The following is a 27,497-nucleotide window of genomic DNA, read 5'->3' as shown; positions in this document are numbered from 1 at the left end:
CGCACTAACATTTTATCCATAGTTGTAAATTCGAAAACAACAAAATAACAATGTTTTAGCAATGTAGTTGACCAAAAATACGTTTGGGAAACAACATTAATATTCATATTACTGTATAGACTCAAGTAACCCCAGCTTTGTTTTGTTCTGGCCAATTGCGTTTACATTCCAAATTGTGGAGAAGTGAAGGGTGGGGTCGGGTCGACAGCGATATGGTAAGAGGGGCGGAGTCGCTGGTGTTAGGCTTTTTACTCATTGTTCTGAGTATCATCCTACCGCAGTTGAGGTGAGGCAGAGAGGACAAAGTATATCGTTGGAAAAGTCTGTTTGTGGACCTGCGTAGACTTGGAATATTCGAAACAATTTCGTGTATTTTGACAGGTAAGAAAGATATGTATTTATTGCCACATTCCCGTGTATTGACAGTCTTCGGAGAGAGTAAATTCGTGTCAAGTGAGTAGAGTGGGATAGATTAGTCAGTTTCTCCATTCCTGTGTTGCGCTTGTCTCTAGACTGGAAACACGAATCTCCAGCGGTCCCTAAATGTTCTTCCCGGTAGCCTGTCTCTGACATTCTGTCTCCGTCAATTTTTGTATTTGTCTCTGAACCTGATGGCAGAATAGCGTAATGTTCCTTTCCTATTGTCAAGTGTCTAGTCACCACCCAAACGTCGTTAAAGTCGGACATTTAGTTATCGTGGGTGTATTCATTACGCCGATACCGTTGCAAAACGTTTCCTCTGTTACAAAACGTTATGCAACAGAAACCGTTTACTCCTTCCTGCCTGTTTTAAGAGCAAATGTTTTTAGTTTGTCGCTACAAGGTTTTGTCAAACGCTGTTCCTGCCTAATAGATGTGCCCCCCCCCAATTTTTTTTGACAAACTATTATTGATCAACTTCTTGACATCATGCAAATTTCAATAGAATAGAGCTTATTAAAGATCAGTGATACTAACGAGCATTGTGCGATTTCCTTTATCCTTCAATAGAATAGAGGTGAAAGTCATTCGTGGTGTGACAGTACACAGCAGAGAGTGAGAGATGATCGAAGTTTGTCTAACCCTCATCCATTGTCAAATCCACTGCCCCCCTAGTCGGGGCCAAAGCTATGTCCTGCAGAAGGCTATACAGCATTTCATTTTTTTATTTAACTAGGCAAGTCAGTTAAGAACAAATGACGGCCAAACCCGGACGACGCTGGCCCAATTGTGCGCCGCCCTATGGGACTCCCAATCACGGCCGGGTGTGATACGGCCTGGATTTGAACCAGGGACTGTATTGACACCTCTTGCACTTAGACCGCTGCGTCACTCGGGAGCCCCTAGTATGTAATCTCTATTCAAGGGTTCTGCTGGGGGCTTTGACAACCCCAGTGAGTTGGGGGTGGGGCATGACATGATGAGTGCCTGCATGGTTCATACATACATCATGGGTTAGGATGAATAATACTGGTCAACAATGAGGCATTGATACCAAAATGTCCTTAGTATGGCATATGGTTATATGCCATTAGTTACAGTAGTTTTACTACCCCCTCTATGCCACTGCAATAGCAGAGCACAGATCCTCTCATTTTATTTCACAAGTAAATCCACTTTCAACATGCAACCGAAATAACATTATCTCGTTTGCTCATCTTACGCGGTTTAGTCTTTTCAACTACTCCCAAGACCAACTTTTAATAATTGTCCAAGTCAAATTTGACATGGCACAGCCTGGCATTAGAGCTGGACAGATGTCTGTCAAAATGGAGAGCTCTCTCCTCTCACACCAGTCATGATCATGCCATTCCAATGACCAGAAACAACCAAGAACAATGGCATCAAAACAACCAAGTTTTTTGGCATTCAACAGCGTACTGAATCTGGACCAGTGAGCCCAGCTGATGTTTTGAATTGATGTCAGGTTGAATTGAGTTGCATCCTTTCACACATTCTCTACGCCAGTGCATTCTCCTGGTCCGCCCTGGCCAGGCCTGCCATGCTGCTGGTGCTGTGCCATGAGGTGCAGTCTGGCTTGCCTGGGGCTGTTGTCTGCCTCTGGGGGGTGGGGGTTAGGCTGAGATTCTCAGCTGCAGCTGGGGTCATACTGGCGCTAATCCTCCCCCTTATTTAATTCCTTGATATTGTCCAGCAAGGAGATTACCGACGATTCAACGAACTCCGTATATCTCCTCATCTTTCTTTTCCTTCCTTTCTTTTTTTTCATCATGCTGTCTTGTTACGTGTGTCTCTAACTTGGTTCCACGTTTGCCACTTCTCAAATGTGACCCTTGCCTACGTAATTCTCCTCCCTCTTCTTGAATTCAGTCTCTCTCCTCGCCCCATGCCCTCCCTCCCCGGTGGCGCCTGAGCAGAACAGAGAGCTCCGTTACGCCACAGAACCTAATCAGACCATGCGTGGGACCAGGCCTCAGTGCCAATGTGTGTATCTAGGTTGAGCGTGTTTGCGTGCATGTGTAGGTGACATACGGGGATGGAAGATAGGGATTTTTTTCTGGTCAGCCATGATATGGACTCATCTTCTATCTGGGGTTAAAGAGGAGGTGGGACGATAGCGGCCTAATCTCCTAAGGGTTAAATCAACCGGGCAGGGGCTTAAGATATCTTCTCAGACAATGCTGTTATCAACCCAAAGCAGATTTACTGACTTCTACCCTCCCCTTTGTCACCATTTTTTAAAATTATTGGCATAGAACAAAGACAAAAATCACTATCTTTTGATATGTTATCCCCAGACTAAGGCGACTTCCATATTGGACGGCTGTTGCAAATGTCAAGGACATTACACAAGGGCGGAGCAGAAGATATGAAGTAGTAAAGCCTATCGACGCAAAACAGCAGGTCGGTCTGACGCCTGAGCCTTTAACTTGGAGAATGCTATGATTTAAGCAAGCAATAGAGGCCCAAAGCGTCTTGGAACCCAGTCATCAATGGAGTGGCAGAGGTGGCACAATATGAAAGAATCCATCCAAGCTGGCATCGCCCAGGCGACCAACACAGCTGTGCTCCCATTACCATTATGAATATGAGTTATTCACTCAATACATTTTTTTTCTGGGGAGGCCTAACAACCGTTTTCCCCCATCACTTGGTGCTCTGGAAGTTTGGTACTACTCTGCCAACTGTATTCTTTTCAAGTCGGCTCCTATCAGACAGCTCTTCATAAACCACCAGGCCACATCTGCTGACAGCATGCTGGAAATAGCTGCATCCATTACTGTCTGTTTCTTTTATGAATATATTACCTTTGATCATTTTTTCATTACTGACATAGTTTCACAAGAAGGGAGGGACTGGAGTGGACTGGATTCCTGAATCCATGGGTGACTTAAATACAGGTTTTACAGTTGGGCTGGTTCGTTTAGCCTACACTGAGCAGTGCTTCTCAGTAAGTTGACTTGGATGATTACTCCTAGTCATTGCTGTGGTGTCCCTCTTCACCCTGCTCTCATCTCCCACTTCCTACTCATCCGTTTAATTGCACTCCAATGAGCGGGAGAGAAGGGAGGAGTGCGGGTGTGGTGGAAAAGCAACGCTAACGACTGGGAATTCTTCATCGTCGAGACGCTGTATCAGAGAAGAGAATCATCAGCCTCATCTAGAAGAGTGACTATAATTCACACACAGATATGAAGTGTCTGTTACGATGATTGATGCGCAATGATGTGTGGCGTGTAGGTGACCTTTTATGGAAGCAACGCCTCACAATAACCTCACTACACCAAGGAAAGAGAGAAAACGTTATTTGTAAGTCTTCCGTCCGTGCTTCAGTCCCCTGTCGTCTTTTGTACTGGTCACGGTTTACATGAAGAACATTTTTAAAAGTGGAAACTACTCCATCTTCCCCTCCAAAAGATGTCTGGTACAGGCTTAGTCAGACTAACTTCTTCTGGGGGGGTGTGTGGTATTCTTTAGCGTCCCCTCAAATTGAAACCTCCCTGCTCTCCCTAGCCTCCCTTCCGCCTCTGATCTTTCTGAAATATTCATCATCTGTCGCATCGCCTCAGTGCTCACCAGTACAGCCATGCATGTATCCACGCTGCAGCAGGCGAAGCCTCCCCACTAACCCTAAAGGAGGGCTTTAGATGGAACCAAGCGAACCTCGCTGTCCAGACGATGACGGACATCCATTCTAGTTGCTCTGTACAAAACTCTTGTATAGTCCCCTCAAGCACTGAGAAACTGAGCTCACTATAAAATACTTATTTCCATTCACTCCCATTGACGTCCTCCCATTCACCCTAGATATTGTGACACAAGCCTCCTTGTCCATTCTACCTCCATACAGAGTAATTGTGGACAGCAGCCCAGCGTGTTACATCAGAGTTCATGCAGCATCGTCCTTCCTTGCAGTGACAACACAGCCTCCCGTTACTCTCTAACAGGGGAATTCAACTCTTACCCTACAAGAGCCGGAGCCTGCTGGGTTTCTGTTCTACCTGATAATTAATTGCACACACCTGGTGTCCCAGGTCTAAATCAGTCCTTGATTAGAGGGGAACAATGGAGGAGGGGAAAAAAGCAGTGGAACTGGCTTCGGGTCCAGAGTTGAGTTTGAGGGCTCTATAACAATGGAGACGGGTAAACAAGGCAAGCTCTTCAGATACCACAATGGCGGCTCAGCCTTCTTCCATAGACCACACAGCCTTCCATAAACCCTCACACTGTCATTGTTACATCAGAGAAGCCACGCAGACATGAAGGCCTAGTTCTACTGCTACACACTTTCCTGCTTCCCTTCTCTGTGTAATCTGATCCAACTCTGCACTTCCACACCTCGGAGACAACACTGACCTCCTATAATGCATAGTGCGAGGAGCGTACAGGGAGTAAACACGAATTACCCAAATAGCTCGTCCCAGTCTGCACCAACTGTATGCCCTCTGGTCTGGTGTAATACACTTTCGACAGATCGAAGCCTAATTAGAATGATTATTTAATCACTTACTGGTTAGACATTATTGTGTTACACTGTCTAATAGAACCTATATTGACTTGGTGAATGACTTGCAAGTCATCGTTTATTTTTATTTGTCAGTTGACTGCTAGCTGTTTTCCGGGCTATGTCAATTAACACAGTAATAACATTAGCTTTAGCATTAGCATTAGAAAGGCATTGCATTTCTCCTGATGAATCACTGCTAATGACACCATGTAGCTGCTGTAATGTAAAACCATGCTGTTACAGTCTTGGAACTGGCCAGTGTTTTCTAATGCTGTCACTGTATTTAGCTAGGGTGGTAATGAAGCATTTCATCAAGTCCAGTAAGCCAAACTCTAAAACTCAGACTAGGCCTAATCCTCAATTTTAAAGTCCGAGAGGCTTCATGCTTTGACTCTTGAAAGCATATTATAAACAGACGTAAAATGTATTTGACACGCAGGTTCTCTTTAGACATGGATTTTCATAGAGTCCGATATTGTCCCCTCTTTCAAGTTGGAGAATGTGTGCTAGCGCTCTGTTTCACATGCGATCCTGCCAGCAGGGCCCTGCGTGGTGTACTTAAGCCTTTCAATGTGCCTGACTGTAGTGGGGGTTTGGTATGCTAGTGGAGCCGAGAGGAGTTCCATCGACTGGCTGCTATCAGTGGACTGATAAATGGACTGTAAGAAAGTAGCTGGAACAGCTCGTAGGGCAGGAGCCTATGAGTTGATTTAAAAAAAAAGTATTTCACCTTTTATTTGACCAGGTATGCCAGTTGAGAACAAGTTCTCATTTACAACTGCGACCTGGCCAAGATAAAGCAAAGCAGTGCGACAAAAACAACACAGTTACACATAAACAAACGTACAGTCAATGACATAATAGGAAAAATGTACAGTGTGTGCAAATGTAGAAGATTAGGGAGGTAAGGCAATAAATAGGCCATAGAGTGCTATTTACAGATTGGCTGTGTACAGGTACAGTGATCGGTACGCTGCTCTGACAGCTGATGCTTAAAGTTAGAGGTGGAGATATAAGACTCCAGCTTCAGTGATTTTTATATTTTTCTTTTTTGCAATTCGTTCCAGTCATTGGCAGCAGAGAACTGTAAGGAACGGCGGCCAAAGGAGGTGTTGGCTCTGGGTATGACCAGTGAAATATACCTGCTGGAGCGTGTGCTACGGGTGGGTGTTGCTATGGTGACCAGTGAGCTGAGATAAGGCGGGGCTTTACCTAGCAAAGACTTATAGATGACCTGGGTCCAGTGGGTTTGGCGACGAATATTTAGCGAGGGCCAGCCAACAAGAGCATACAGTTTGCAGTGGTGGGTAGTATATGGGGCTTTGGTGACAGAACAGATGGCACTGTGATAGCCTACATCCAGTTTGCTGAGTAGAGTGTTGGAGGATATTTTGTAAATGACATCCCAAAGTCAAGGATCGGTAGGATAGTTAGTTTTATGAGGGTATGTTTGGCAGCATGAGTGAAGGAGGTTTTGTTGTGAAATAGGAAGCCAATTCTAGATTTAATTTTGGATTGGAGATGCTTAATGTGAGTCTGGAAGGAGAGTTTACAGTCTAACCTGACACCTAGAATATGTGGACAACTACAAATACCTAAGTCAGAACCGTCCAGAGTAGTGATGCTAGTCGGGCGGGCGGGTGCGAGCAGCAATCGGTTGTAGAGCAAGCATTTAGTTTTACTTGCATTTAAAATCAGTTGGAGGCCACGGAAGGAGTGTTGTAAGGCATTGCAGCTTGTTTGGAGGTTTGTTAAGTGTCCAAAGAAGGGCCAGATGTATACATCATGGTGTCATCTGCGTAGAGGTGGATCAGAGAATCACCAGCAGCAGGAGCGACATCATGGATATATACAGACAAAAGAGTCGGCCCGAGAATTGAACCCTGTGGCACCCCCATAGACTGCCAGAGGTCCGGACAACAGGCTCTCCGATTTGACACACTGATTTCTATCTGAGAAGTGGTTGGTGAACCAGGTGAGACAGTCATTTGAGAAACCAAGGCTATTGAGTCTGCCAATAAGAATGTTGTGATTGACAGAGTCAAGCCTTGGTCAGGTCGATGAAGACAGCTGCACAGTACTGTCTTTTAACAATGGCGGTTATGATATCGTTTAGGACCGTGAGCGTGGCTGAGGTGCACCCATGACCAGCTCGGAAACCATTTTGCATAGTGGAAAAGGTACGGTGGGATTCGAAATGTTCGGTGATCTGATTGTTAATTTGGCTTTCAAAGATTTTAGAAAGGCAGGGCAGGATGGATATAGGTCTATAACAGTTTGGGTTTAGAGTGTCTCCCCCTTTGAAGAGGGGGATGACTGCGGCAGCTTTCCAATATTTGGGGATCTCAGACGAAACGAAAGAGAGGTTGAACAGGCTAGTAATAGGGGTTGCAACAATTTCGGCAGATCATTTTAGAGAGGGTCCATTGTCTAGCCCAGCTGATTTGTAGGGATACAGATTTTGGGCAAGTTGCTGCAGGGGGTGCAGAGCTGTTGGTAGGGGTAGCCAGGTGGAAAGCGTGGCCAGCTGTAGAAAAATGCTTATTGAAATGATCGATTATCGTAGATGAGTGAACCCTCTGGACAGGACGCTAGTCTATCGCAGGGCCTTACCTCCAATCTATCTCCTTAGTGCTGAGTGCAAAGCAGAGACTCACCAGGTCCCATTTTAGCAGTCTTTGGTAACACTCGGCCGGGGATTGAACTCACAACCTGGACTCTAACCTCAAGTCAAATTTTATTTGTCACAGGCGCCGAATACAGCAGGTGTTGACCTTACTGTGAAAATCTTCCTTACAAGCCCCTAAACTCCATTTTCTTAACTGCATTGTTGGTTAAGAAAATATTTACTAAATAAACTAAAGTAAAAAATAACAATGAGACTTTGACTTGATTAAATAACTACTGAGGCTGTATACAGGGGGTACCGGTACCAAGTAATGTGCAGAGGTACAGGTTAGTCGAGGTCATTTGTACATGTAGGTAGGGGTAAAGTGACTGTGTAGATAATAAACAGCGAGTAGCAGCAGTGTAAAAACAAAAAGGGGGAGGGTGGTGTCAATGCAAATAGTTTGGATGGCCATTTTATTGTTCAGCGGTCTTATGGCTTGGCGGTAGAAGCTGTTAAGGAGCCTTTTGGACCTAGACTTGGTGCTCTTGTACCGCTTGCCGTGCTGTAGCAGAGAGAACAGTCTATGACATGGGTGACTGGAGTCTTTGACAATTTTTTGGGCCTTCCTCTGACACTGCCTTGTATATGGGTCCTGGATGGCAGGAAGCTTGGCCCCAGTGATGTACTGGGCCATACGCACTACCCTCTGTAGCGCCTTACGGTCGGATGCCAAACAGCTGCTATACCAGGCACTGATGCAACCGGACAGGGTGCTCTCAATGGTGCAGCTGTGTAACTTTGAGGATGTGGGGGACCCATGCCAAATCTTTTCAGTCTCCTGAGAGGGAAACGGTGTTGTCGTGTCCTCATCACGACTGTCTTAGTGTGTTTGGACCATGATAGTTTGTTGTCGATGTGGACACGATGGAACTTGATCAACGTGAATGGGGGTGTGTTCGGCCCTCCTTTTTCTGTAGTCCATGATCATCTCCTTTGTCTTGCTCAAGTTGAGGGAGAGGTTGTCTTGCTCTAGGTTAAGGCCCACTGAAGTTGGTTTAAATGGAGTGTAGTCTATGCTCAGGTGGGGAGCATTCACCTTCTAAGTGAACATTCACAGATAGTTCCCTGCACCTTTCTTCAATTTTGACTGGTAACTGTAACTAAATATTGACCCAACCTAGTTTTTGATGTGGTTGTATCTACATGGGAAACAATTATCTCTGTGTAGCTAATGTTGTTGAGTCTCTCCCTCTGACTGGGAAAACAATCTAGACCCCCGGTGCTGCTGAGTCATAGCCTGGTCTGACCGTGGAATAACCACAACTTCCTGTAGCCCACACTGTCGATCGATTAGCATCACGCTCCACACCACTGCACATCCTCCCGTATAGATTTTTACACTCCACAGTTGGCCAATTAACCCCTATTTCTTCCAGTAGTCCCACAGTGGACAGAGTGAAGGGTGAGTGGGAGAGTGTGAATAAGAGGGGGAGGTGGTGGTGAGAGGGTCCTGAGGGGGTTTAAGCTTTCTCTCAGCCGGCTAGCTGGACCAAAACCACCTACCAGACACACACAGGGGGCACACAGCTGTGTGTGAACTGTGTCTAGGGACCACTTACTGACCATGGCCTCTTAGCAGCGGGGCTGCAAATCCATTTTGAGAATTGGCAGGGATGGGTTTTGGGGGGGGGGGGGGGGTACATTTCCCCCCCGGTCTTTTACAAATGTTCCATCCCGAGAATAAATCACTTTTGTCCTGGGTAACCCGGTATTTCTCAGCAACTCCAAGCAGCTATGACTCCGCAGGACCAAGCTCGTCTCTGTCCTGGCACCCCAATGGCAGAACCGGCCACCCCCTGAAGCTAGGACAGCAGAGTCCCTGCCCATCTTTTCTGAAAGCACCTGAAACCCAAACGCTTTTAAGAGTATTTTAAATAATCGCCATCCTCACCCCCTTACTAGCTCTGACTTTGCTGATAGCTACTTTATTGAGGGAAGGTGTACTCACTGTGCCTGTTGTCCCACCTAGCTATCTTAAGATGAATGCACTAACTGTAAGTCGCTCTATATAAGAGTGTCTGCTAAATAACATGTATTTCCTACCAAAACCGGAAGTGTCATATAAATATGTTAGGGTTTGATTAGAGCTGTGATCGGCACGGAAAGTCAAGCCTGATACTACCTGAGCCAGATGAGCCCTACATTAAAGACATTTTATTAAATTAATTTATTAACACACGCCCCAAAAAAAGCCCAAATGATTGTGCCGTTATCCAATAGGCTACTGCACATGACGCACGACAGAAAGAGATCCAAGTCCATAGTTGTATGCGCTCTAAGTTAAATACATTTGAAACAAGCTCCAGTAATCTTTTTAACGGTGGGCTGTATTATCATGTTGCATGGGCTGGAACCATGACGCTGGGAGAGAACACGTGATGCTGGTGTAGGACATGCAGCTTGCAAAGTTACATTTGTTAGTTAGATTTTAATTTTGAAATATAATATGGCCTATTTTACATTTTGTATAATTAGTATGCTGACTCATTAGCCTACCTTTCATAATATTTCCCCTAATGTTGTACGACGTGAGTAATGCGTATTACCCCTCGTTGCTTCATTTCTTCCTTGCTCTCATCTGTTAAATAAAATGTTTCGTTGGCCTTCATTGTAATGACATACGAGAATATGATGCAGACGGATTTCGCTTCTCTTCACCGAGATTGAATGGTTATGGGTCTGAATAAATAACTGCTATAGTCTATTGCCATTGCATTTAACATTCAGCAAACAAGAGCAAGCTTGCATCCCTCTCAGTCCACAAATATAATACATTCTAGTCTAGCTTTTCCCGGGACTCCTCAGGAGTTAGAGGCCAGCGGAGGGCCGGTGATTATTGCTCGAGAGTGAAGACCTGCATTGATGAATTGCGCTCCATATGAGATGCGCTGTCTGTCACCGGCCTGAGTGTTGATTGATCATGCAGAAAAGTCTGTAGAGAAGACCGATTTTAGACAAGACATTATAAATTAACAGTTCCGTTTCATATCATGCAGTTCTTAGAAATGATTTACCGGTTTCTCAGTTATTTATCCCGGGAAACAGGAGTAGGTTTGGATGGAAAATCTCTTAATCTCGCTAACCCAGTTCCCCTAGTGTGTATGTTGATGTGTGTGCATTGGAGGGGGGAGGCAGGTCCGCCTTATACACAGATAGTGAACGCAGCTTTACAGATGTGTGGTAATGGGACTTGATCTGCTCTGTACCACCCCCCACCCACCTCTGTCACAACTGTCTTTAGTCTCTCGATCCCTCTGTCTCTTATGGCTGTCTGTGGAACAAGTCTACCTCTGGTTTAGCAGCACACGTGGCCAGGATCAAGAAAACAAACCTCTGTCTACGAGACCAGAAATAAGTTCTGCACGTTGTATTACTGCTCTCATGTAGATTTGTGATCGGCTTTAGAGACCCACAATGTTTAGACTGTGAAGGTCTATGATGCCTCTAGCCACACCTCCACCACTGTTTGTTTCCCCATCAGGCTTTTGAAACGGATTGAAGCCTTTTCATCTCCTTAGATCTGGGTTCTTCCACTCCGTCACTTATCCTCTTCATTCCTTTTGGGGTGGAGCTTAGGCTAGCCTGGTTCAGTCAACCTTATCCCGGTGAACCAGGTCCGCTGGATCTCTTTTAGTGTGTCAAGGCTCACGCTAATAGCCATGTTTGATTCAAGTCGGTGTATAAATGGATAGGGTTTGATTCAAGTCGGTGTATAAATGGATAGGGTTTGATTCAAGTCGGTGTATAAATGGATAGGGTTTGATTCAAGTCGGTGTATAAATGGATAGGGTTTGATTCAAGTCGGTGTATAAATGGATAGGGCTGTAAAGAGTCGTGGCTGTAAATGAGAATGTGTTCTCAGTCAACTTACCTGTAAAAAATAATGGTCAAATAAATAAGAGGTTCCAATTTTTAAATGTAGCAATGCTACGGTTTATACTCTCCAGCGAGTGGGTGTGTTTTGCCAGATAGGAGCCAAAGACACACACACACACTGCACAGTGCCACAACTTGCCAGGGTTATGAGGACACTCCCCAGTCTGACATGCCTGTGAGTGGAGGCTGGAGATGATGAGCAGTATTCACACCATCTGTGGAACCTAGTTAATCATCCACTGACACAGCGTCTGTGTGAGCCCGTTTAGTCCGGAAGGGATGGTTTGGATGTATGACAATAGTTAAGAATTGTTTGTCTGAGAGGAGGTGATGGTGTTTGTTTGCCGTACAGGAGGAGATGGTTAGAGAGAGAGGGTGAAACAGCGTTTTCAGCTCAGGACTATTTTTGGTTGATGTTCGCAGCGGGAAAGTGTGTGTCGAACGAGGCTGAATGTATGGGGCTAGTGTGGAATGTCACACCAGGATTCGAGCGATTGGCGCCAAACCGCATTCATCTCTTTCACTCTCGTCCACTGGGGGCACTCTGACATTCAGACATTCCTGCCCCCATTGTGTTGTGCTTCCTGGAAGGCCTGACCAGCAGTCCAGAGTTCTGTAGGGTAAAGCTTCCCCATAGGTATATCTAGGATCAGATTCCCCTCCCCCAATCCTAACCTTAACCATTAGTGGGGGAAATGCAAAAATGACCCAAGATCAGAATCCTCCAAACTATCCCAGTAGCTCAGGAAGAACAATAGTGGGGTTCAAATCAAAGTTTATTTGTCACGTGCGCCGAATACAACAGGTGTAACCTTAGTGAAATGCTTACTTACAGGCTCTAACCAATAGTGCAAAAAAGGTATTAGGTGAACAATAGGTAAGTAAAGAAATAAAACAACAGGAAAAAGACGGGCTATATACAGTAGCGAGGCTATAAAAGTAGCGAGGCTACATACAGACACCGGTTAGTCAGGCTGATTGAGGTAGTATGTAGATATGGTTAAAGTGACTACGCATATATGATGAACCGAGAGTAGCAGTAGCGTAAAGAGGGGGTGGTGGGTGGCGGGACACAATGCAGATAGCCCGGTTAGCCAATGTACAGGAGCACTGGTTGGTCGGGCCAATTGAGGTAGTATGTAGATGAATGTGTAGTTAAAGTTACTATGCATATATGATAAACAGAGATTAGCAGCAGCGTAAAAGAGGGGTTGGGGGGGGCGCACAATGCAATTAGTCTGGGTAGCCATTTGATTACCTGTTCAGGAGTCTTATGGCTTGGGGTTAAAAACTGTTGATAAGCCTTTTTGTCCTAGACTTGGCACTCTGGTACCGCTTGCCATGTGGTAGTAGAGAGATCAGTCTATGGCTGGGGTCTTTGACAATTTTTAGGGCCTTCCTCTGACACCGCCTGGTGTAGAGGTCCTGGATGGCAGGCAGCTTAGCCCCAGTGACTTACTGGGCCGTACGCACTACCCTCTGTAGTGCCTTGCGGTCGGAGGCCGAGCAATTGCCGTACCAGGCAGTGATGCAACCAGTCAGGATTAGAGGTCGACCGATTATGATTTTTCAACATCGATACCGATTATTGGAGGACCATTTAAAAAAAATATATATATTTATATATATAATTAACCTGACCTCTAGTCAGGATGCTCTCGATGTTGCAGCTGTAGAACCTTTTTGAGGTTCTCCGGACCATGCCAAATCTTATTAGTTTCCTGAGGGGGAATAGGCTTTGTCGTGCCCTCTTCATGACTGTCTTGGTGTGTTTGGACCATTCTAGTTTGTTGGTGATGTGGACACCAAGGAACTTGAAGATCTCAACCTGCTCCACTACAGCCCTGTTGATGAGAATGGAGGTGTGCTCGGTCCTCCTTTTCTTGTAGTCCACAATCATCTCCTTAGTCTTGGTTACGTTGCGGGATAGGTTGTTATTCTGGCACCACCCGGCCAGGTTTCTGACCTCCTCCCTATAGGCTGTCTCATCGTTGTCTGTGATCCGGCCTACCACTGTTGTGTCGTCTGCAACCTTAATGATGGTGTTGGAGTCGTGCCTGGCCATGCAGTCGTGGGTGAACAGGGAGTACATGAGGGGACTGAGCACGCACCCCTGGGGGGCTCCAGTGTTGAGGATCAGCGTGGCAGATGTGTTGCTACCTACCCTCACCACCTGGGGGCGGCCCGTCAGGAAGTCCAGGATCCAGTTGCAGAGGGAGGTCTTTAGTCCCAAGATCCTTAGTTTAGTGATGAGCTTTGAGGGTACTATGGTGTTGAACGCTGAGCTGTAGTCAATGAATAGCATTCTCACATAAGTGTTCCTTTTGTCCAGGTGGGAAAGGGCAGTGTGGAGTGCAATAGAGATTGCATCATCTGTGGATCTGTTTGGGCGGTATGCAAATTGGAGTGGGTCTATGGTTTCTGGGATAATGGTGTTGATGTGAGCCATTACCAGCCTTTCAAAGCACTTCATGGCTACGGACATGAGTGCTACGGGTCTGTAGTCATTTAGGCAGGTTGCCTTTGTGTTCTTGGGCACAGGGACTATGGTGGCCTGCTTGAAACATGTTGGAATTACAGACTCAATCAGGGACATGTTGAAAATGTCAGTGAAGACACCTGCCAGGGGTGGGCAGGGGTGGGCAGGGCCAAGGGTGGGCAGGGCCAGGGGTGGGCAGGGCCAGGGCAGGGGGTGGGCAGGGCTTTGGAAAAGAAAAGTATAGCTCCTAGTACAGTGGTGAATAATAATGGATCAAGGTACAGTAGGAGGGAGTGAGTCCATCAGTCATTAACCGAACCACACTACTTAGAATGCAGGGCCGAGGAGCAAAGTCCGCTCTGATGTACACACCATGCAATCCAACAGCAGTTCCTGGTCACTACCCACGATGTAACAGTGTTCATTGGCAGGTATGCACAGTGTCGTTCTGTCAGCAGACGACATATTGCAATACTACTACCACTTTTAACTTGTGGTCAACACAGCTCAAGGAATCTGTACTTTTAATTTCCAGTTGATTCCTAATGGGGGATTTGGTGAAGGAGCCACAAGTTCTAGGTCTGTTGCTGTTTTACCAGCACCCAGAACACTGTAGAAACACACTCAACATCCCTCCCTCTCTCTCTCTCATCTGTTCTTCTCTGCTATCATATCATATCATAACTTTATCACTATAGCCATCTACAGTCTGGTACAGTCAGGGGCAAGGCTGCCGAGGCTGTTTGCACAGTGTTACAAAAAACGCGTGAGAGAATAAGATTGATTGGACAACCAGGAAGAGTTGATAGACTAGATAGTCAACAGTATAGTGTGTGTGTGAGTGAGTGAAGTCTTTGTTACTAAGGCGATGTGGGGTGTGTCGCAACAATTACATCGGAACTCGTCAGAAACCCACTGCCTTGCACAGGAAAACGGACGGCACGAACACTTTCACAGATTCACAAACATTAAAAAATATATATATATATATATATATAAATAAATAAGCTTGTGGAACCAGGATAGACCGCATACCTAGTATTTTGGAATTTTGCCATGATATTATTTATCAATGTCATCTAATTCATTATTACCTAATGGTAATTCCACAGTTGAAAAGACAAGACACTCCCAAGCTTGGGAAAAGGAGAAATGCGTGCTACACCTCTATTTAAACACAGAGCGAGAGAGACATGGGGAGTAGGAGAGGTGGGAGACATGATCTGTGTCCATGATGAGTAAGCTCGTATCTGTAACGTGTAGCTGCAAGCTCAGACAGAAATGCCTCTTGGCCAACGCCCCGTTCACTGTGAACCCCCATAGGTCAGGTAGCTTCCTGACTGGGCTGTGACTCGACTGTTCTCCATGGAGCTCAGATGGGCACACGTACCTCCTTAAGGGCCTAGAGTGAGACCGATGCATACTACACACACACGGACACTCCCATGGCAACATGGTGACTTGCCTGTGACTCACCAGTCTGTTGTTCCAAATGCTAGTGAGATAAGTATGCATGAGGGCTCTCTGGGTGGAGGGTCTAGAATAACACACACACACACACACACACACACACACCAATCTAATTTCCCTCTGAACCCTGGGGAAAACGCAGGAAGGTCATTAGTGAGAAATACACAATTATACGGGCATCTCCACTACACTCCTGGTCTCTGTGGAAAACACATGACAACTCTCCCTTTCTAGAGATTGAAACATAAGAACACATCAAACACACCTCACGCACACACACATCCCCCATCCTGAGCCCCGGGGCTAACACAGGAGGGTGTGCTACTATCACTCACATCAGTAACAGGCTCACGGCTTGACAGACCCACAGAGCAACTCCAGACTCATTTCAGACAAGGATTGTTATGCGCGCTGGTACAGTAGTGCTACTATCTCGCGTGTACAAAAATACTTCGGAGCGGCATAAAATACCAATGTGTTAAAATGTGATTTTCCAGAGGGATGACAATTTAGATTTCTAAAACAGAGTCCTATATGAGATGAAACGAATATGCTTTTGCGTAGTAACGCTCATGGATACATTTGATGTTTACTGTATTGGGTCATAATCACATATATGCAAACGCAGAACCTGGAGATGCCTGGGTTGTGTACAAGGACAGGCAGAGGTAGCCAGGAATGTTAGGGCATCGCCCATCAAGTGCAAACACGCCTGGGGGACAACACGCTGTCACGACTCGCCACGTTATCTCTCCTAGCTACTACAAGGTGGAAAATAGATCCGCTTTCCTTCATTCCTTTCATCCTGCCATACGGTAGTCAGTCCAACCCTCCACCTCATTTCCATAGCTGCATATATTTGGAAACAAACATTTTTCCGACTTTTCCAGTGACGGCAATATTAAGTGAATCTGTAGGCTACACTCTGTCATGCCTCATAGGAAGTATTTCATATTGTATGTATTTGTGGCCTGAGTCTAGAAATAAGCAGGTAAATATAATGGTTTAAAAGCTTCAAATGAATACCCACTCTCATATGAATAAGGAATAGCAGTGCAAAATCGACTTAAAAAGATTTCTGCATTCTACATAGTTCATCTTAGCTCATCTTGGACGTATGGTGCATTCGTGTGGAATTGTGTGACGTCTCAAGCTGCTACATTCATGAATATGAAAAATGAGATGCGTGTAAACAAACGTGTAAACCACGTTGACACACTCTCACACACTTGGCCTTTGCTCTTTGGGAGAATGGCTCTAAACAGCCTGACTCTTGTATCATGCATGCGTCCCACGGACTCTCCCACAATCCTATCCAGTTTACAAACACACACACACACACACACACACAGCATGTCAGTAATGTCTGTGCCCGGCAAAGAATCCCATCCCTTCAGTTACAGTAACTCCCATCACCGCAAACATCTGAACCACACACTGGTGACATTGTAGAGTGGACACTAACGTCACGTGCCACTCCCATCGCATTTAACTGCAATGAACGAGCCATCATTGATCATGTATTGAGTGAGCGGTGGGTTGAGTGTAGAAGTCGTGACGTTTTCACAGTGAAACTGAGTGTTTATATTGAGGAGTGGATGTGGGTCATCCTCCAACTAGCTCTTTCCTGCACCAGAGGTTATTTTGAGTCTGAAGACCATCAGAATTAGGAATGTTGTGCAATGTGAGAGACACACACACACACACTCACTCTCACTTGGCCTTTGCTCGTTGGGAAAATGGCTCCAAACAGAAAAAGTTCAAATGCATGTAATTGTAAGAAACTTTAAGAATATTTGTCTAATTCTAGACATTCAGTTAGATAGCATTGGTTAAATATCCCCATGTAATGTTGATGGAGAGCTAGCATGGCTGCAATAGAATGAGTCGGCATTTAAATACTTCATAATGAGAAACCACGTGGGGCCAACTGAGGGATCACTTAAGTGGGGAAGAGTAGATCAGGTCCAAACCAACACTGCAGAAGTAATGCACTTCAGCTGTGTGACGATACTTCAGGAGGGGAAGGGGAAAAGGGGATACCTAGTCAGTTGTACAACTGAAAAGTGTCTTCCACATTTAACCTAACCCCTCTGAATCCGAGAGGTGCGGAGGGCTGCATTAATCAACATCCGCCTCTTCGGTGCCCGGGTGATAGATGGTCACGAGAGAGTGAGCGAGCGACAGGTACTGACGGGAAAAATGACTTGATAAGGATTGAAAAAGAACTGAGGTGGGAGTGTTTAGAAATGGTTTTAAATCAGCCAGTGATAAATGGTCATAAAGCGTTGGGCCTGTATTTACAGGCGAAGGAGGTGTGGCGTTTTGCGAAGGAACTGTGTGTGTGTGTGTGAACTATAAAGGTGTTGTCTTAGGAGGAATAGGGTGTGTATGAATGACTACTTACTTTCTCACACACGAGAAACCTGTCTAGCGGGTTCTGGGAGCTTATACTGTCAGTCAGCAGCCTGCAGGCAGGCAGGTGTCTAGCTCCCACAGCCGTATGTATAGGCGGAGGCTCAGCCCGGGGTTAAAGGCCGCGGGGGCTTAGCAGTTGGCATTACTGTCCTGCAGCTGTTTCTCTGCCCCCTCCGCTCCTATCCCAGCAACCTTTGCTGTTGATTCGGTGTTGTCATTTCTGGCACTGTTCAGAGAGAGGGCATTCATTCACCTATCTGTACTCTTTCCTGGGGGAGAGAGTGATATAAAATGTATTTTAACTAACGGCCTAATTAATATTTACCTTTTTTTAAAAGACAGATTAGAAGAATAAAGATGGCAAACTGTAAAATAATTGAGTGTTATGATTGTAATTTGTGGCAAAATGTGGAAGATAATTCTTTATCTCAATGTTCTCTTTTTTTGTCTTTCAGGTCTTCTCCTCCGTTGTTGTTGGTTTGAGCCCAGGAGGCCACCATGGAAATGCAGAGTGGGTTCATAATCTGGCTATATTGTTCTACCCCTTTCACAACCTTTTTTATTTCTTCCTTTGTTTTCTTCCTCTTCTTGGCTATCACCTTCCTCTTCTCTTAATTCCTTCTCTCCCTCCCATATTCCTTCCTCTCCTTTGTTCAACTGAACTCAATGTCTTCCCCCTAGTGCAATAACAAGCATGTTAGATGCATAATGGCTCATAGGTAACTTCCAAGTGCAGTGTTGTCTCTAGTAACCCCTCTTTGCTCTCCGTCCTAGTGCGTTAACAAGAGTGTCAGCTATTATTCTAAGTGCAGTCCATAATAACCACATAGATCTCCCCTCTTTCCCTCTGTAGTGGGCGAGCCCTGAGGGCACTAACAAGTGTGTTGAACATGGATAATATATTACTTCAAAGTGCACTTCCACTCTAACCTCTCTGCCCTGCTTCCCTCCGTAGTGGGCAATGATGGGAGGGTGAAGGTGAAAGAGTGGCAGCAGACCTACTACGCCGGGGACTCTGGGATCCAGTCAGGAGCCACCACAGTGAGGACCGATGACGACGGGACCGAGTACAGCACCAAGCAGTACAGGACCGTCACCACCACCGTCGTCTCAGAGAACCCTGCTGGTGAGACGCACGCAGTTTAGTGCTTGAATACACGTGCTCAAATTGACATCAACAAACGTTCAAAAGTACAACCTGCTACAAACATGCACTGTGTCACTTAGGAACATGGAGTTAAAACACACACACACACACAAACATTCACACACACACACCTTATTACTGCTTAATACTAAACTGTCATTCAAACCCAACATCTAAAAATACAAACCACAACATTCTCCTCTCCTCCCCCCTCCCTGTAGAAGTGGAGTCTCAGTATGCCCTGACCCGAGCCCAGCGTGTCCGAGCGGCCATGTTCCCAGAGACGGTGATGGAGGGCACGACCATCCTGTCCACCCAGACTGACCCGTCCCAGATGACCAACGTCCAGCGGCTGGCCGAGCCCTCGCAGCTCCTCAAGACGGCCATCGTCCACCTCATCAACTACCAGGACGACGCCGAGCTGGCCACGCGCGCCATCCCCGAGCTCACCAAGCTGCTCAACGATGAGGACCAGGTACAGTACGGGTTGTTTGATACGTCAGGGTTGGGCTCAATTCAGAATTTTGGAATTGACTCCCATTCAGCTCATGAGATTGAATTGGCCACACAGAATGTATAATTTTTGAGTTTGAGTAACAGGAAGTGCAATTTTATTCGGCACAATTCAAAGAAATTCCACTCAGTCATAGAACATGAAAGTTTAATTGACCCCGACAGGTCACACTGCCAGATACCAAAGAATATATCACACTTCTCTGGAAACAATGTTCATATACTCTCTTAACCTTAGTGCTTAGAATAGCCAGTTATATTTCCACCAATGATTTAATTTGTTTGGCTTCTTTTTGAATGGCTTAAGGTCAATTTGAGGGTTAAACTAATGCATTCTGGGGGGTGTGGTATTAATGAAATGACTGCTTATTCATTTGAAGTTTGTCCTGAAAATCTGTTTCAACAGTTTTTTTATATGCATGTATATAACATGTTTGATATTTTATCTACTAGATATACAGTTGAAGTCGGAAGTTTACATACGCTTAGGTTGGAGTCATTAAAACTCGTTTTTAAACCACTCCACAAATTTCTTGTTAAACTGTAGGTTTGGCAAGTTGGTTAGGACATCTACTTTGTGCATGACACAAGTAATTTTTACAACAATTGTTTACAGACAGATTATTTCACTTATAACTCACTGTATCACAATTCCAGTGGGTCAGAAGTTTACATACACCAAGTTGACTGTGCCTTTAAACAGCTTGGAAAATTCCAGAAAATGATGTCATGGCTTTAGAAGCTTCTAATAGGTTAATTGACATAATTTGAGTCAATTGGAGGTGTACCTGTGGATGTATTTCAAGGCCTACCTTCAAACTCAGTGCCTGTTTGCTTGACATCATGGGAACATCCCAAAAAAACAGCCAAGACCTCAGAAAAAAAATTGTAGACCTTGAGAGCAATTTCCAAAAGCCTGGAGGTACCACATTAATCTGTACAAACAATAGTAAGCAAGTATAAACACCATGGGACCACGCAGACGTCATACCGCTCAGGAAGGAGACGCGTTCTGTCTCCTAGAGATGAATGTACTTTGGTGCGAAAAGTGAAAATCAATCCCAGAACAACAGCAAAAGACCTTGTGAAGATGCTGGAGGAAACGGGTACAAAAGTATCTATATCCACAGTAAAACGAGTCCTATATCGACATAACCTGAAAGGCCGCTCAGCAAGGAAGAAGCCACTGCTCCAAAACCGCCATAAAAAGCCAGACTACGGTTTGCAACTGCACATGGGGACAAAGATCGTACTTTTTGGAGAAATGTCCTCTGGTCTGATAAAACAAAAATAGAACTGTTTGGCCATAATGACCATCGTTATGTTTGGAGGAAAAATGGGGAGGCTTGCAAGCGAAGAACACCATCCCAACCGTGAAGCACGGGGGTGGCAGCATCATGTTGTGGGGGTGCTTTGCTGCAGGAGGGACTGGTGCACTTCACAAAACAGATGGCATCATGAGGCAGGAAAATTAGGTAGATATATTGAAGCAACATCGATAGACATTTGTCAGGAAGTTAAAGCTTGGTCACATTGGTCTTCCAAATGGACAATGACCCCAAGCATACTTCCAAAGTTGTGGCAAAATTGCTTAAGGACAACAAAGTCAAGGTATCGGTGGCCAACACAAAGCCCTGACCTCAATCCTATAGAAAATCTGTGAATAGAACTGAAAAAGTGTGTGCGAGCAAGGAGGCCTACAAACCTGACTCAGTTACATCAGCTCTGTCAGGAGGAATGGGCCAAAATTCACCCAACTTATTGTGGGAAGCTTGTGGAAGGCTACCCAAAATGTTTGACCCAAGTTAAACAATTTAAAGGCAATGCTACCAAATACTAATTGAGTGTATGTAAACTTCTGACCCACTGGGAATGTGATGAAAAAAATAAAAGCTGAAATAAATCATTCTCTTCTATTATTCTGACATTTCACATTCTTAAAATAAAGTGGTGATCCTAACTGACCTAAGACGGGGAATTTTTACTAGGATTAAATTTCAAGAATTGTGGACAACTGAGTTTAAATGTATTTGGCTAAGGTGTATGTAAACTTCCGACTTCAACTGTATATTTGACTACACCATTATAGAATAGAAGAGGCATTATTTAATTTCAATTTCCTTTAATTCATTTGAATTGCAATTCTGTACCATGTTTACTACTTGCATTTTCAATTCTGAAAAGAGCACAACCCTGCTATGCATGTGTGTTTCTTTTATCTACCCCAAGCATCTAGCCATCAATCCACCCTTGTCATTTAGACATTGATTCGTTCAATCACTCATTCGTTCATGTTATTTACCACTAATAATCACAGGTGGTAGTCAACCTGGCTGTCCTTCATTCACATTGCTGTACTTCTCCAATAGTCAACCTTTCCCCCTTAATATCTCTGCATTTTCCCTCCATTCAAACTAACCAAACCCCACCCGTCTTCCAGGTGGTGGTCAACAAAGCCTCCCTGATCGTCAACCAGCTGACCCGTAAGGAGGCGTCTCGCCGGGCGCTGATGTCGTCCCCCCAGATGGTGGCGGCGGTGGTGCGGGCCATGCAGAACACCGGGGACATGGAGACAGCCCGGGCTACAGCCAGCATCCTCCACAACCTGTCCCACCAGAGAGAGGGCCTGCTTTCCATCTTCAAGTGTGGGGGCATCCCTGCCCTGGTCCGCATGCTCAGGTAGGAGTCTGAGGGACTGCGGGGTAGTGTGTGTGGGAATGCACCCTCTCATTCTCGTAACTCTCTTATTTTGTGGCCTTCTATTGACAAAGCATTTGATAGCTCATTATGAGTCTTACTATGTTCATCTATGGAAATCCTTAAGATAACTCTCTCCCTCTGTCAGTTCTCCCATGGAGTCTGTGCTCTTCTATGCCATCACCACCCTCCACAACCTGCTACTGCACCAGGAGGGAGCCAAGATGGCGGTGCGCCTGGCCGACGGCCTGCAGCGAATGGTACCTCTGCTGAAGAAGAGCAACCCCAAGTTCCTGGCAATCACCACCGACTGCCTGCAGCTGCTGTCCTACGGCAACCAGGAGAGCAAGGTGTGTGGGTGTGGGTGAATGAGAGTGTGTTTGAATGATTGCCCTGTGTTGGCGTGGCTGCCATAGTAAATCTGTGACTGCACGCGTGGATATGAGACAGGTGTGGCCGGGTAGGGATGTCTGCCCTGTGTGCGCTTGCCTGTGATACATGGAATATTTTGACCCTTTTTGAAAACGTTCCCATTAACCTTTTAACGCCTAACCCCTACTGGAAAAATGAGGAATTGGGCACATCCAAACATGTCACGAGCTGGACTAAAAGTCAATGTCCACACTGTTTGCGGCTCATAGAAATGCTATTGCTTGATTCATATTGTTAAACTCCATTTTCACATCATCCCTCTCTCAGCTGATCATCCTGGCTAACAGTGGTCCGGAGGGCCTGGTCCACATCATGAGGAACTACAGCTATGAGAAGCTCCTGTGGACCACCAGCCGCGTGCTCAAAGTTCTCTCTGTCTGCCCCAGCAACAAACCTGCCATCGTGGATGCTGGTAAGTGTTTGAAATACAGTGGGTGGGGGGGGGGTGTATTAGATTTGCGAGGAGCAACACTGTGGTTTTAATGAATAGAAATCATTTTTCCCCCCTCAGTTGTAATGCTATGAGATTATGAACGACATACATATTTTGCAGTAAAAGGAGTTAGGGTGAGAATCTATTTTCTATCTATCCCTCTCTCTGTTTCCCTCTGTCAGGTGGGATGCAGGCTCTGGGGATGCACCTGACAGGCTCCAGTCAGCGTTTGATGCAGAACTGTCTGTGGACCCTGAGGAACCTGTCTGACGCCGCCACTAAACAGGTGAGACTTCTACCTTCCAACCTAGAGACCGTTTCCACCCTGCTGTCTGTTTCTCTCGTGTTTGTCCTTTTACCTCACTTGCATTTACTCTAAATGTGCTTATTTATTGCAACAGCAATGTGTTTTTAAGAACCATTAATATATTACAGATTAACTAAACTCTGTCTCTCCAGGAGGGTCTGGACAGTCTTCTTCAGACCCTCGTTGGTCTCCTGAGCTCTGACGACGTCAACATGCTCACCTGCTCCACTGGCATCCTCTCCAACCTCACCTGCAACAACGCTCGCAACAAGGCAATGGTCACCCAGGGCAACGGCATCGAGGCGCTCATCCACGCCGTCCTGAGGGCGGGAGAGAAGGAGGACGTGGCGGAGCCGGCCGTGTGCGCCCTGCGTCACCTGACGTCGCGCCACTCCGACGCCGAGGTGGCCCAGAATGCCGTGCGCATGCATTATGGCATTCCCGCGATCGTCAAGCTGCTCAAACAGCCCTACTACTGGCCTGTCGTCAAGGTGAGAGGATAGGATAGGCAGGATGGAGAGACAACCAGCCCTACTACTGGCCTGTCGTCAAGGTGAGCGGGGGAGAGAGAGTGAGGGGTTGTAGGATAGAGAGATGAATAGTTGACAGATGGTTGCCCAGGGAGATGGCTAACCATTCACGTAACCGGCTGCTTAATTCTGAGGTGAGAAGTAGGAGACATTAGGAGAGAGGGAAAGAGGAAGACCAGGTTGTGATGGAAGGATGAAAATGAGGGATAAGGAAGAAGCTACAGGGAGAGGGTGAGAAATGATAGTGCGAGAGAAACTGTAAACGATGAGATGGGTGATATTTGTTTAAAAAAAACACCTCTAACCAAAAACAACGTCGCTTTCTTTGTGAGCTCTAATCAAAATGGTAACCCCGTCTCTCTCTTGTCCTCAGGCTGTGGTTGGTCTGATCCGTAACCTGGCACTGTGCCCAGATAACCAGACCCCTCTGAGGGACGCCGGGGCCATCCCCCGCCTGGTCAATCTGCTGCTCAAAGCCCACCAGGACGCCCAGAAACACGGCTCTGCCGCACAGCAGACGTACCAGGTAGATGTAGCAACAGATCTATTGACTTAAAAAATATGTATGTAAATAAATGTATCCAACTGTTACATCAGTAATGTGCCCTATTCTTAACCTCCCTAGTCTCTTTTGTTACTGACTGACTCTTGCGCGCTCTCTCAGGATGGCGTGAGGATGGAGGAGATCGTGGAGGGGTGCACAGGGGCCCTGCACATCATGGCCAGAGACCCCATCAACAGGGGAGAGATCGCCAGCATGCAGACTATCCCACTCTTTGTACAGGTAAGAGCTTCTTTTTAAATCTCATGTTTCTTGCTTTTAAGATATCAATATCTCTGTTGCTGCTTGTACCTCCTGTCGATTGTGTGTGTTAACCGTTGTCTCCCTCCTCCTACCTAGCTGCTGTACTCTCCAGTGGAGAACGTGAAGCGCGTGTCTGCGGGGGCTCTGTGTGAGCTGGCCCTGGACAAGCAGTCTGCTGAGATGATCGACGCAGAGGGAGCCTCCGCGCCGCTCATGGAGCTGCTGCACTCCAACAACGAGGGCATCGGTGAGACCACTTCTATTAGAACCACATCAAAAAACCCAGGATTTGCCATAGATGCGTCGCTAGTTTTTTTTATTAGTCGTACGGTATACGAATGGTATACATCGCCCAACGAAATCCTTACTTGCAGGTTCCTTCTCGACAATGCAACAATAAGAAGAATACAAACAAAGTAAATGGCTCAGTAGAATATAAAACATTTTAGCGTAAGTAAAATACAGGAAGGCACAATCTATAGTCCAATATTTACATGTTTTGGTGATGACAGCCCAGTGCATGCACTGGGCCGTCATCAGGGCCATGCGGATAGATTCAGAGATTGTTGTTTGGCGTCCATTTGAGAGGAAGTTATTACCTGGAAGAGAATGCTTTTTTTTTTTTTGTCTGACTGCGTAATGGGCAACATTTCCATAAACCAGTGGAGCCTCACTGGGTGCAAGTCTCTGCTGGCTTTCATCTCTCTCGCACTTAATTGACCAATTATTGAGTCTGGGCCACATCTGATCTCTTAACTCAATTGTTGAATGAGACAAGGATTGAGAAGTAGCATTGCACACTGCAGCCATTTGATTCCCCCTCTCAGAACTTGGGAGTAGATTGACTTTGTCAGCCAATCAATGTGTCCGTGTGACAATCTAACCATGTCACCTTTCTCCTCCCTCCAAGCCACCTATGCGGCCGCCGTTCTCTTCCGCATCTCCGAGGACAAGAACTCCGACTACAAGAAGCGCGTGTCCGTGGAGCTCACGCACTCCCTGTTCAAGCACGACCCCGCCGCCTGGGAAATGGTGAGTGGAGCTATGCTCGAGGCCTCTAGCGCCCTCTGTGGCAAGGAGGGAGCCACTGCAGGATCTAATAACAAATTGCAGCTTCTCTCAATTCCGATTTAACTGAAGAAAATACTTTGCTTCTAGCGGTAATTTAATATTGATTAAAAATGCATGTATTACATTTTTTGTCGATTCTTACATGTGAAGTATTTTAGTTTCTGTAAAATGGCAAAGTGTAATATTTTGTATTAAGAGAAAGGTAGATGATGCAGGTTAAGAAAACAGGTTTCTGATATCCATATATGGGCAACTCGCTGACTTGATTTTGACCTTTCACCTCTCGTGACCCCCTCCCCAGGCCCACAACGCTGTCCCCATGGAGGCAGGCTACGCAGCAGACGGTGAGTAACTCACTCTGGCAGAAAGGTGCCCATACTGACTGACATGGGGCAGAACAGAACGCTGGCTATAGCTCTGTGGGTTCATGTGCTAGTTAGTCACTGTTCCAACGGGCTGTGTAAATCCAATGTATTGCTTTGCTATATTTTAAATTTCTGACATGATTATACGGTATTAAGGAGAGCGAAAGCAATTGATCTATGTAACTTCAACCATGTTAAAAGTGAGTCGTCGTCCCCCCCCATTCTTTTATGATTGAAATAAGTATCATCTCCAGATCATTTAATATTTTGCAAAGTGTTGATCTAAGAATGTGTGTGTTTCAGAGCTGGATGCAGGCTACCCCCATTATGTCGACTACCCTGCTGACATGCCCATGGAAGGAGAGATGGGGATGTCCGATGTTGAGTACCAGACCGGCGGCATGAACTACGACATGAGGCAACCGGGATATGCTGAGCGCTATTAGGACAAGGGTCCGTGCATACAGCCAATAGACAAATGTACACACGCTCTTATTGTCAAGCGCGCAGATACACGGAGACCGAGCAGCCATTAGTTACATACACCTATTATTATAAAAACAAGTCGCACCACTTTTTTAATAAAGATACTGTTCTCTCTACAGACACTGAAGGGAGGAAGAAGCAGAAGGGGGGGGGGGAGAAGAAATCACACAATCTTCAAATGGAGTGATGTCAATCTGTCTCTGCTCATCTCGATGTAGTATATGCAATTATCACTGACTGTGGGACTCAGATTCTAACAGGGCTTACCTTCTGTTTTCTAAGAATAATATTGATGATGCACCGGTTTTTAGTCGGACGTTTTAAGGTTGTTGTTGTTGCGCTTTTCGGTGGGTAATCGATGCCAAAGAGATTTTATTTTGTGACGATAATCATGTAGCTTCCTTTTTTATTTTTTTTATTTCAATACTAGTTGAAAACACTGCCAGAGGTGACTGGACAACGATGTGTATTGTACAGCTCACCTGCTTTCTTTCAACACTATTTGCTGTTAACATTTTTCCAACTGTGTTTCTCGAAAGTCTGCATGAGCTAATACTGACTCAGTGGTGTAATATTCTTACATTGACTCTCACAGTAGAAGAGAACCCAATAGGGGGAGTCTACTGGAGGCCCTAAATCAAGAACCTTAGGTGGAACGCTACTGACAGGGAAATTTGTCTTTCTACATAAAGGTTTTTACTTCAATTTTGTTTAAGAAAATAAAGAATATATTAATGTACAGGCAGACTGGGTATTGATTTTACTCTCTGGGAAATACTGTATATCTGGGGCAATGCCATACTGTTTATTTTGTTGCTCTGTACAGCATATCTTTCCTACCCAAATTTA

General features: G+C 45.6%; 1 protein-coding gene across 2 annotated transcripts; it reads left to right on the top strand.

Moving 5' to 3' along the window:
- LOC120032589 (junction plakoglobin-like) lies at nucleotides 1–27,393 on the top strand. Of its 2 annotated transcripts, XM_038978732.1 has the most exons (16): nucleotides 1–381; nucleotides 18,318–18,373; nucleotides 18,818–18,988; nucleotides 19,231–19,484; nucleotides 21,963–22,201; nucleotides 22,368–22,569; nucleotides 22,919–23,063; nucleotides 23,267–23,370; nucleotides 23,544–23,882; nucleotides 24,295–24,447; nucleotides 24,586–24,705; nucleotides 24,823–24,973; nucleotides 25,637–25,758; nucleotides 26,099–26,141; nucleotides 26,466–26,615; nucleotides 26,768–27,393. In XM_038978732.1, exons 2-15 carry the CDS (start codon nucleotides 18,361–18,363, stop codon nucleotides 26,606–26,608), a joined length of 2,199 nt encoding a protein of 732 aa, XP_038834660.1. In that variant the 5' UTR covers nucleotides 1–381; nucleotides 18,318–18,360; the 3' UTR covers nucleotides 26,609–26,615; nucleotides 26,768–27,393. The 2 variants fall into 2 exon arrangements, with proteins under 2 accessions (XP_038834660.1, XP_038834661.1); XM_038978733.1 differs by lacking the exon at nucleotides 1–381 and adding an exon at nucleotides 18,102–18,155 and having other exon boundaries at nucleotides 26,466–27,393.
- The last annotated feature ends 104 nt before the right edge of the window (nucleotides 27,394–27,497 follow it).

Source organism: Salvelinus namaycush, chromosome 39 (genome assembly GCF_016432855.1).
Source record: "Salvelinus namaycush isolate Seneca chromosome 39, SaNama_1.0, whole genome shotgun sequence".
NCBI classification, from domain to species: domain Eukaryota; kingdom Metazoa; phylum Chordata; class Actinopteri; order Salmoniformes; family Salmonidae; genus Salvelinus; species Salvelinus namaycush.
The sequence above is the reverse complement of the archived record's forward strand: the minus strand, read 5'-3'. Positions and strand labels throughout refer to the sequence as shown.

Coding starts and splice junctions, on each gene's coding strand:
- LOC120032589 (XM_038978732.1), top strand. Junction 24,448..24,585: donor CCGCACAGCAGACGTACCAG/GTAGATGTAGCA, acceptor GCGCTCTCTCAG/GATGGCGTGAGGATGGAGGA. Junction 24,974..25,636: donor CTCCAACAACGAGGGCATCG/GTGAGACCACTT, acceptor CCTCCCTCCAAG/CCACCTATGCGGCCGCCGTT.